Raw genomic sequence first — 10,780 nt, forward strand, 5'->3', positions numbered from 1 at the left:
GGCACGCTCTGTTTGTAGCCTTTATATTAAGGTAATGCAGAAATTTTTCATTTAAATAAATGTCCAGCAGTATTAATATGGTTACTGAAATTATTGGAGGGCTTTAGCTTTCATTATCATCATCTACTGAACATCTAAAAAAGGATACTTTTAACATGAAGTTTCCAATCTGCATAGGCATACTGTTCAGTTACAGGATCAAGATCTAGGCATTGATCTTATCTATGGTAAAAGCTGAGGTCTGAAGTGACATATCGTAACCGGTCTCATTCCCTGACGCCCCAGCGCCGGTGCATATGTGAGTATAAAGAATGTCAATGTCAAGCTACAGTAAAAGAAATAAAATAAATAGTTACAAGGATTCATGTGAAATTGTCACAATGACTTTTTCTAATCTGGTAAATATTCACAGCTGCCAGTACCATGACAGGTGTAACATTTAGCATTTTATTTGAAAAGGCCTCTTTTCTGTAAATGCCAGGTCTGCGTTAATATTCAGACTTTGATGGGAATTTGCCCCCATTACGAGTAGGTGACCCAGTGCCGTGGGTTACTGTGGTTACACCGCAGCAGTCATTATTTGAACAGCCACATAAAGAAATACCCTATATCCTGCTAGAACACAGCACATTTGAGTACGGGAGGGTGTTTGCCCAGTAGGGACTGCCTCAATAAATACCTGTCACGTGGATATGACCCAACCAGACAGGAAAGGTCTAACTGGGAAGATATTTCCATGGAGTGGAATGGTATGAACACACTGACTAGATCCTAAAGAGGATTTAGATATGCATCAGCAGCAATGTGTAGTATGTGTGTAATTTGTAGATTAAAAAAAAATCTTAATACATAAATTAATCCAAAATACTGTATGAAATCTTTATTTTATCACATTTTTAAATCAATCCAGCTGCAGCTGAATGACACTGACAGCAGTAGGTCCCGCTCAAACAAGGGATATATTTTTCACATATTTCACATTTATTAGAAATGTATTTTATAATGATAAAATATGACAAATATTGTAATATTGTTCTTATTTAATGTTCTATAAGAAAATGTGTTCTCTCGCAGTACTGAACACAAGTATATTTGATGCCAGGCTGTAATGAGAGCATCACATTAGTTTAACTTGTGCATTAGGAGGAGAAATGTGGCGGGACCATGGGCCTTTTGACACATTAGGAGGCATTATGCTGTGTAGAGAATTAAAGCAAACAGATGTGTCGTGGATGTTTAAAATTAAATGTATTTTTGTGAAGCGAAGATTAATGCAAAAGAATAAAAAAAACAAAAAACACTGAACTGCAAATGATGTACACGCCTCGTTTCATCATGGTTTAACTGTCGGTGAAACATATTTCAATCAAGTCTCATTATCTGTTGCTGCTTATATTGTTTAATATTAATCATTTAAAATGGTTAGAGCCCTGTCTCTCTAGCCAACAGTTGAAGAGATCTAAGGTCCGTGTTGTAGGATGAAGACACATAAACAACATAGTAACCCATAGTTTTGGGGGTATAATTTAGAGCACCCACAATAGACTGTCTTGTCCACAAGACAGATGTCACAGTGCCCCCTTACTTCTATATTCTGAACTGCTTGTCAGGGTAAATTGCTAGTACACGATGCTTTCATTCATCACTATGTACACATTATCATTAGTCCATGCATATTGCTGTACTGCAGTATCTTTTTATTACAGATAGTTCAGAATAACAATTTTTTTTTTTATTGTAAACCAAAACAATTCAACCATATCCTCTTGTATTCAACATTTGCCTGAGATGAGCTTTTAAATCCAGTCTGATTTCTTTTCAGAAAAACTGAAAATATTTGGAAAACAGCACGTCGGCAGCTTCAGTGTCACACTGCGTACAGTCAGCCACATTATTGCTATGCCTATGTCTTTTGGCAGAGCTCACGGCCCAAAAAACCCAATGTAGTTATAGGGACTGACTTGTGTGTTTGTTTGTGTGTGTGTGTGTGTGTGTGTGTGTGTGTGTGTGTGTGTGTGTGTGTGTGTGTGGGGGGGGGGGGGGTCAACTGATGTGCATTGATTATAACTGAAGCTTGTCTGTTCCATCAGATACATGATGCAGACAGTATGTTAAACTTACAGCTGAAATGAAAATAAAACAGACTAACAAAAACACTAATTGGCACAAACTGCAGCTGGCCAGCTACCTTCTGGTTTGGTGACTGAGAATTAAAAATACTTAGGACAGAATACTAAAAGGTGTGATCACTTAGGCAACACTGTCGAAGCATGTCGTTGGCTGTAAATACTTCTTGAGCAGCACGTAAACATTTCCTCAGATATCACCAGCGATAGTGTGAGACTGCAGTAAAGTATACATTCGGGAACTCAAAGCCAATTCATCAACGTGTTTCATTATGTGTGTAACATATTTATAAAAGTGTGTGTGTGTGTTCAGAAGTACATGTCCTGGAAGAGGTTTCGTCCCATTTCAATGTAGGCCTCCTTCTCCTGTGCAGTCATCTGCTCCACCAACTCCGGCCTCTGGCTGACCTCTCGGTATGAGAACGACCGGCCTCCCACCGTCACCATCGGCTCATCCCCCACCTCCTCAAACTCGTCGTCGTCCTCTTCCTCCTCGTCGTTGGCCCGATGCTGAGCAGCTGCGGCGGGGGCAGGACCTGAGGGAGAGTCATCATCTGATTCGCTGGTGTCGCTCTCTGAGTCGCTGGCATTAGCTGTGGCGGAGACGAGCCCCTTTGTAGCAGTGCTCGCTCCACCTGCTCCTGCCCCTGCCATGCCCCTCTTCTCATGGATGAGCAAGGCACGCATCACTTCCTCGTTTTCATCTGCCTGACCAATTCCATGCCCAGCAGCTCCATCCTGGGCTCCAGGTACAACATCTCCACCTGTGGAATTAAAACAATTACTTAAGATTAGAAATATATCCACTTCTGAAATCACTGTATCTTGTAACATCCTCTGGAACTTAGGTTTAGGTTGTTTTAGAACATTTTGAACCCTTTTTTAAAAAGACATCTGATGCAGTGAGTCCATCTAGGCTCTTGTCTCACAGCTTCATCACACATTACTTATTGCAGGTCAGTTTCTGGACAAAATTATTTTTTAACTATTTAAACCAAGTCACCTTCGCATGTCATGTCTGTTTTCAGGCCCCAAAGGGCAACAAGATCGTTACAGACAGACGTACAGAGACACACCTCAGAGGCAGGACTTTTGGAAGGCATAATTCATGCAATTTCCACAGGAATGGATTTTATTAATGAGCAATCCTTCCTCAGTCATGCACTAATGAAGCCTCTGATTATTTCAATTAAGCAATTATGGTTCAATGGGAGTCTGGCCAGGCCTGATTGCTGCATGCCCTTGGGTGGAGAAACAATGTCAGCATAAGACAGCTTGGTGAAGGAGCACTTGGACAGAGGGAGATGACCGTGTTTAGCCTGTAATACCCTGTTCTGACTCCACAGAGAACAGGGATTCAAAGTTATAGGAGATAAGTCAAAAGAATGGATCTGGATTGGCCTCGTCTCTGTCCATCCTGACTTTTATCTCACTATTTCAAAACGTTCAGCCAGCCTCATCAAGGACGGGAAATAGCATTTATGATTAATGACAGTGAAAACAGTGTCTAAGAGTGGGAGGAATATTAATGTAGAATTGAATGTCTTCCGACTCATGGAGTGGGAGATTCCGTGAATATGGCAGAGTATAAGCTTGAAATGGAAAAACAACTGCACCGATGTGGCATTACTTCGGGTTCAGCGGTTCAGCATTAATCCAGTGTTTCATTAAGGACAAGCCGTTATTTAATATATGAAGGACATTTGCATCTAGACGTACATAATGAATTCTGGAAGTTGATTTTTTTTTTTCCTACATTGAAAGATCAGAAACACTATAGTAGCCAAATGGGTCATGTATGCAAAATTATACATTTCTTCATTCTAAAACTTAGATGTCAAAAATGTGCCTGATGTCCAAAACCTTTTGCCATCAGATAGTGTAAAAGCGGGATATTCACTGGTTAGCGGTGGGTGACTTGCAAGAAAACTCCACTTACTGTTCTGGAGGATGTCAGGCTCGCTGTAAGCACCCTGCACAGTACTCTGGGTCAACCAGACGGGCCTCTCTTTAACTTCCTTGCCCTCACTGGCCTGCTTCTGCTGGGCGTCCTGCTCCTCCATGCTGATAACCACATTCTGGGTGTACAGGTCAGCGTAGGATGAGCCTTTGTTAGACCAGGCCTCCCGGTGTTGGCCTGCAGAGTTTAGTCCGGATGCTGCAGCACGTTCACGGCTAGAGGAAAGATTAAGTACATGTCCAAACAATTATCTTCAACAGTCATATTAATATGTGTAAACAAGGAACAATTGGGTGTAATGTGTTCAAACTAAACTTGTGAATCATCGCTGTGGCTTAATAGTATAGAATTCCACTGTGACATAAACAGTTAGAGTCAATGTCACTGAGGCCATTATTGTTGTTAAACAGTGAAACTGCTCCAGGGTGTGACTGTAGGACTGCAGGACTGACGTGATGCTGACTGAGGGGACTAAGTGGTGTATTTCTGTAAGGTTTGCCAGAAACCGACCTCTGTTTGAGGGCAGGGATCTCGGTAGGCTCAGGCTCCAGCAGGTCATGGGACAAGTTAACATCTTCGGTCTCACGTAGCAGTGCGTAGATGGGTTCGATCTGCTCATTGAAGCGTGCCACCTGTGTCCTGGCATCAGGACAGATGGACTCATCCTCTTCTACTTCTGTTTGGCAGAAGGTGCAGCGAAATGTACCTGTGGGTTGGGAAAGATCTCTGTTTAAAACAAGATAGGATGTTCGGGTAACTTACCTTGCTGGAGCATACCGTGATACCGAGATACCGTGCAACCACAAACTTGGGGCATGCCTGCATTGCTTGTAGTATATGGCTATAAACTAACTTGCAAAAACCACTTGCAGAAATGAGCATAGTTGGAAATGTGCTGTAGTTTACAAAGTGTGTGCGCATGTTTTTCCATAGACCGTTAAGAATGATGTACAAGTGGTGTGAAAAAGTGGTTGCCCCTTCCTGATTTCTTTTTTTTTTTTTGACAGTTTGTCACACTGAAATGTTTTAGAACATCAAACAAATTGTAATATTAGACAAAGATAACACAAGTAAATACAAAATGCAGTTTTTAAATGAAGGTTTTCATTAAGGGAAAAAAATGCAAACCTACATGGCCCTGTGTGAAAAAGTGATTGTCCCCTAAACCTAGTAACTGGTTGGGCACCCCTTAGCAGCAACAACCTCAATCAAGCGTTTGCGATAACCGGCAGTGAGTCTTTTGAAGCACTGTGGAGGAATTTTGGCCCACTCGTCTTTTGTTGTTATTCAGCCACATTGAGGGTTTCAAGCCTTAAACCCTTTTTAAGGTCATGCCACAACATCTCGACTGGATTCAGGTCAGGACTTTGACTAGGCCACTCCAAAGTCTTAAGCCATTCAGAGGTGGACTTGCTGGTGTGTGTTGGATCAGTGTCCTGCTGCAGAACCCAAGTGCGCTTCAGCTTGAAGTCACAAACAGATGGCCGGACATTCTCCTTCAGGATTTTTTTGGTAGACAGCAGAATTCATGGTTCCATTTACCACAACAAGTCTTCCAGGTTCTGAAGCAGCAAAACAGCCCCAGACCATCACACTACCACCACCATATTTTACTGCTGATGATGTTCTTTTTCTGAAATGCTGTGTTGCTTTTACGCCACATGTAATGGGACACACACCTTCCAAAGAGTATTTTCCCAAAAGTCTTGGGGATCATTAAGATGTTTTCTGGCAAAACTGAGACAAGCCTTTATGTTCTTTTTGCTCAGCAGTAGTTTTCGGCTTGGAACTTGCCATGCAGGCTATTTTTGCCCAGTCTCTTTCTTATAGTGGAGTCATGAACACTGACCTTAACTGAGGCAAGTGAAGCCTGCTGCAGCTTTACTTTGTCAATTAACACACATGCACAACCACTACACTTTTTGCTGTGATTTGGGGCTTTTATACCATAAATGTTCTATTTTATGATTGACATTGTGGATTTGTAACAAATCCTGTGATACCTCAGTTCCACAATCCATTCAGCATCTAGCTAAGAAGTGTACTACAAATCAAGGAATACATATTAAGATGAAATTGTAAAAGACTGTCAAATCTCTGTACATAGAAGATGTCTGCTGGTCAGGTGATTACTACTAACTACTAATTTCAACACATTTTAGTACCATTTTCAACTGAAGAGACAGGTGATGCTACGATGTACAGTATAAGCTCACAGTCTGGTAGCCTAGCTAATAAGACTACTGAAAAGCAGTCTCCAGATAAATCTATTAGCGTAGATTAGAGAAACTGCACTTTCTGTTCCATTAGACCGCAGCCGATGCCTTGATGTTAAGGAAACTGCAGACCGTCTTCCCAAATGTAGCCAGAAATTATAGTTTATTCCAGTGCAATGGTCTTTTTCTGGGGATAATTTTATAAACATTGCATTTCAGAGGGCTTTGGGAAACACACGCACATCTTGCTTCCTACCAGTGAGTGAAGGGCATGTTCGACCATCTGCTTCTCTGGCTGATTTCAGTTTCAATAATGGGAACTGTTCCAGCGTTAGCACAGACCCCATGTCTGCTTTGTGTGTGTGTGTGTGTGTAAGAGAGAGAGAAATATATTAGAGTTGTGTTTTTATGTGTGTGTGTGTGTGTGTGTGTGTGTATATCCATCCATGGCATGATTTGTAAGAATACATTTTGGTTCGATGGATTTAAAAACATTTTTTAAAAAAACAACAACGAACCAGAGGGAATCGCTCCAAATTTACCAACTAACTTGGACCAGAGCAAACAAACTATAGGTGTCAGAACGCCCTAAGAGGGGAGGACACAATCACACAGCAAAGTGTGAAAATTCTGAGCCGGAAGGTTTTCGGCTCTCCTTTGTGGGTCAGGATGAGCTGGAAGACTAGTAATGTCATTTCCCATTCCTGTGAGGTCAAACTGAGTGTTGCTGGCCCTGAAGAAGCAACCAGTCCATCAGAACACCACAGTGTGAGTTCCAGGTATTCTTTTTGTCAGCCCCTGTCAGGGTGCAGAGTTACTGCCTCCACAGCAATATTCGATACCAGTTGATGTGTTGATATGTTGAAATAAGAGACAAGTGCAGAGGAATTTGGCAACATGATCATAAATGCGTCACCATAAGACGCTTACTGTCCCAAAACAGTACCAGGTAACTGGGAAAGGGAACTTTTTCCTACAATTCTTTTACACTGGCTATTAAAATGTATGTATCCAATGTGGAGCTATTGTGCACTTTCTTTCCTCAAATTAGTTTTTTTACGACTCATCCCTGAAAATGTGTTAATACCCACATTCTTTTGTGTTTTTATTGCAGAATAACCACTAAGATCTAAGTATTATAGTCTTCTACTTTAAGCATGCGTAGATAGCAGCTTTCCTCCACAACTGGTCTCCACAGGACATTGTGATGGCAATTTAGGATGCTGGGCACTTCTGTTTTATAAAGCTGGAACATAGTGTGAAATGTTTATACTCTTCCACTGAAAAACAGAACAAAAAAAACACCCCAAAGCTTCAACACACTGGCCGTAGTATATTACGTTATCACAGATCTACTCGTTTTGGTCCAACATTTACAGTAAAATGTTTTTTGTAGCTAAAGCAGTGATTGATTCAGCTGACATTCAGCATAAAGTTTAAAGTATTTCAACCACATTTATTTCAGCTTCTGCAGCAACTGCATTTAAAGAGTAACTTAACACCCCCTGAAAACCTTGTCTTTGTTGACCTCCAGTGGTTTAACTTTTCACCTTGCTGCAGTTAAGTACAGGTGGACTCCAGGACCTGACCAAAGCAAACCCATCAGTGAATCTGTGTTTGCCAAATAATGTAAATAATCAATATTTAGTGAAAGTTAAGAGAGATCTTATGATGCAAGCATGGTACCTCATTCTAACAAACTGGGAAGAACAGACAAAGAATTTAATTGTTATATGTTAACATGAATACCGTATGTATCTACCTGCTAAAAGTTGCAAATGATTAAACAGCAACCGTACAGATTTCAAGGGGCCTACCTGGTTCTAAATCAAGTGAGTAAGCACTAATGACTCAAGTGAGTTGCTTATCCATTGGTTATATTAATCAACTGGTCGCTTCTGTTCTTCATATATCAAACACAACATAATGGATAACTCCTAGTGATAAGTGAGTGAAGTGACAGCCATTTAGAAGAAGTTTTGGACATCTGCCAGCTCATATTGAGGCAAGGTAAGAATCGGATTTTAAAGTAAATTACTTCTTTTGTTGTGATAGCAAGTGATTTCAAGTACAATTTTCAGCCCAGGTTAAATGGAAGCACTCAAATGTTCCTAAGACAACAGAAACTCAAGAGTTGTACATCATTTCCAAAAATAACTTAAATCACCAAGTGTTCAATTCTAAACTGATTTTGACTCTTTTTCCACTTCTTACTTACAAAAGTTTAGACAAATAAGGGAAATCCCCAATTTAGACCAGAATGGAGTTAATTCTAACTAATGAGGCAGTTTTACGGACAGTTTCGATACTCAGTTTTACATAGGCTGGTTACAAGAAGCCACAATCTGGATTTTGGACTTTATCACCAGGACCACAGAAGCCATTAGGTCTGAAGCACCGTCTCCCCCGATTTTTACCAAACTCAAGTATTATACTTCAGTAAAACTGACAACTGCACAACAGTAATGCGATTATTTGACTGTAACCTTTGTAAGAAAGTTGTCATCGCCTTTTTTCAGACAGCCACCTTGCCAGGCAGCACTGACACTGAAGTGTGTCTGCACCTTACAACTTTATAGTGAAAGGTGTTGACCATACTGACGATAATGTTTACCTGTCATGGGATCAAACAGCTGGTTTGCCTCGAGGTCAGTGAAGGTGGAGGAACAGCAGGGACACCGGAAGGAGGCACGGTTGGTGGAGTCTCGCTCATCTGTCTCGATGCGCCGCCGCATGTGATCCAATTTATACTTGACCACATTGACCAGTACCCTGAAAAATCAGGTTGGTAAAGCTTTATAGTATGAAACATTGACGTGGGTCGATAAATCGTTTTGATGTGGATAACAAAAGAAAAAAAATTGATTTCTTTTTTAAATGAAGTGTGTGGCATCTACTAACTATCGCTTACATGTCATTTAAAGTGTAGTTTCTTTTGTTTTTGTACTTAGTAAACATCTTGGCAGACAAGTGTTGTGGGCTTAGTTCAACCAAACATTGCTGATATGAGACAATGACAATTGAGGGCCTGGTGTCATCCACCTCTTATTCCTCAAACATCAGAAGTCTACTCATTAATAAGGAGAGGAGGTTATTGTGTGTTACTGTGTCCATTATCTGCACTGTTAAATGCAAAAAGAAAATTATCCACCTGTAATTGATGAAGTAGTAGTTATGCCGCGTTGTCTTGCCATCGGGAGCCGTCTCCACTCTCATGCGGCATTTGACAAACTTGTCTGCCTTCAGGGTGTTGAGTACCGAGCGCAGCTGTTTACGGTCAAACTTCAGCAGCTCCAGCATGTCCTCCTCACGTACACATGGGTTGCGGATCAGCACATCCAGGGCCAAGGCATGTTCCACTCCGTAGAAACCCCTTACAACCTGCTTGGCTAGTCGCTTCAGTGCTGCAGGCACCTCGGTGAGTAGCTCTGGTTCTATCATCTTCTGCTGTGGAGAGAGGGGAGATTTCTTTTCACTGATGTTTTTGAAGATGAATGTAAATGTTTTTAAATGAGCAGGCATTTCATTGGTGTATTTTATCCGCATGAAGACGTCTTAATGTACTGGTTGTAATAGTGGGCTATTGCTGTTGCATGTGTGTATAGGTGAAATGGTAGATGTTTGGATTGTGTTGTTTTATGTCTGTATTGTCAGACTTGCTGTCCTGCTACCTTTCTTGGCCATTGTACCCTTGAAGAAGATATTGTATCTTAATGGGTCTTTAGGAGAACAGAGACTTCATTAAGCATGAGTAGCTAGGGAACCATAACCACTCAAAGCTTGGGAGGGAGATTAGGTAAATCTAAGGGGACTTAAAAGATGAGCAGCACAAATAAACTTGGGGAACATATGAAGGGAGATAATATTTTGAATAATCTCCCCAAGTCCCTTAGGAGAGTTTGCTCAAACGTAATATCTCTTCTTAAGTGGTGGACAACCTTTAAATTAACACGTCTTGTTCCTCTGTGCTAACATATACAAAGTGGTGGTTAATACTGCCTGACCTGACTACACTGTTAGCTAAACTGGCAGTTGGATGGTGGCAACCTGACTTAGCTTAACGTTAGCCAACTCGAACAAAGACAAAAAACAGAGACAAATTGGCTTTAACTCCTGAGGATAACGGTTAGCTAGAAACTGTTATATCGGTTAACCTCGTTATCTTTTGTTTCTTGCTTGCGTTGTTACCTTACGTTCACTAAACCTAACGTTACACTTCAGTTTGCTGACAACCACTAGCCAGCTAACGCAAACCTTACCTGATACTCTTTATGTTCCAGCAACACGCTAAAACCACCGTTTCCTCAAGTTAAGTCATTTCAGAGTACGCTGCCGCTGCCTCTAACAAACACACCTAAAACTCACTTTAACGTTACACATTCGCACTTCTGAATGTTTTAGCTGCTAGGTTAGCTAGCTAGCATGCTTCATGACTTATTTTGAGGAGACAACCCCGGAAATAAAACCACAACGGCTAC

General features: G+C 41.1%; 1 protein-coding gene across 2 annotated transcripts; it reads right to left on the reverse strand.

Moving 5' to 3' along the window:
* Positions 1-1,674: 1,674 nt before the first annotated feature.
* gtf2e1 (general transcription factor IIE, polypeptide 1, alpha) lies at positions 1,675-10,774 on the reverse strand. 2 transcript variants are annotated; one of them, XM_038720199.1, is made up of 6 exons: positions 10,562-10,774; positions 9,454-9,746; positions 8,917-9,074; positions 4,597-4,792; positions 4,066-4,301; positions 1,675-2,890 (listed from the first exon to the last, which is right to left on the reverse strand). In XM_038720199.1, exons 2-6 carry the CDS (start codon positions 9,741-9,743, stop codon positions 2,436-2,438), a joined length of 1,335 nt encoding a protein of 444 aa, XP_038576127.1. In that variant the 5' UTR covers positions 9,744-9,746; positions 10,562-10,774; the 3' UTR covers positions 1,675-2,435. The 2 variants fall into 2 exon arrangements, with proteins under 2 accessions (XP_038576127.1, XP_038576126.1); XM_038720198.1 differs by having other exon boundaries at positions 9,454-9,749; positions 10,562-10,773.
* Positions 10,775-10,780: the final 6 nt, after the last annotated feature.

The sequence above is a fragment of the Micropterus salmoides genome, unplaced genomic scaffold, assembly GCF_014851395.1.
Source record: "Micropterus salmoides isolate LMB-PRFRI ecotype aquatic unplaced genomic scaffold, ASM1485139v1 Ms_hic_scaffold_15, whole genome shotgun sequence".
Lineage (NCBI taxonomy): Eukaryota > Metazoa > Chordata > Actinopteri > Centrarchiformes > Centrarchidae > Micropterus > Micropterus salmoides.

What these genes read in the sequence shown, in the direction of transcription:
- gtf2e1 (XM_038720199.1), bottom strand. Translation starts at nt 9,743, where the DNA reads ATGATAGAACCAGAGCTACTCACCGAGGTGCCTGCAGCACTGAAGCGA. An exon ending in TACTACTTCATCAATTACAG is followed by an intron (nt 9,075 to 9,453) that starts GTGGATAATTTT and finishes CTGATTTTTCAG; the next exon opens with GGTACTGGTCAATGTGGTCA. An exon ending in ATCCCTGCCCTCAAACAGAG is followed by an intron (nt 4,302 to 4,596) that starts GTCGGTTTCTGG and finishes TCTTTCCTCTAG; the next exon opens with CCGTGAACGTGCTGCAGCAT.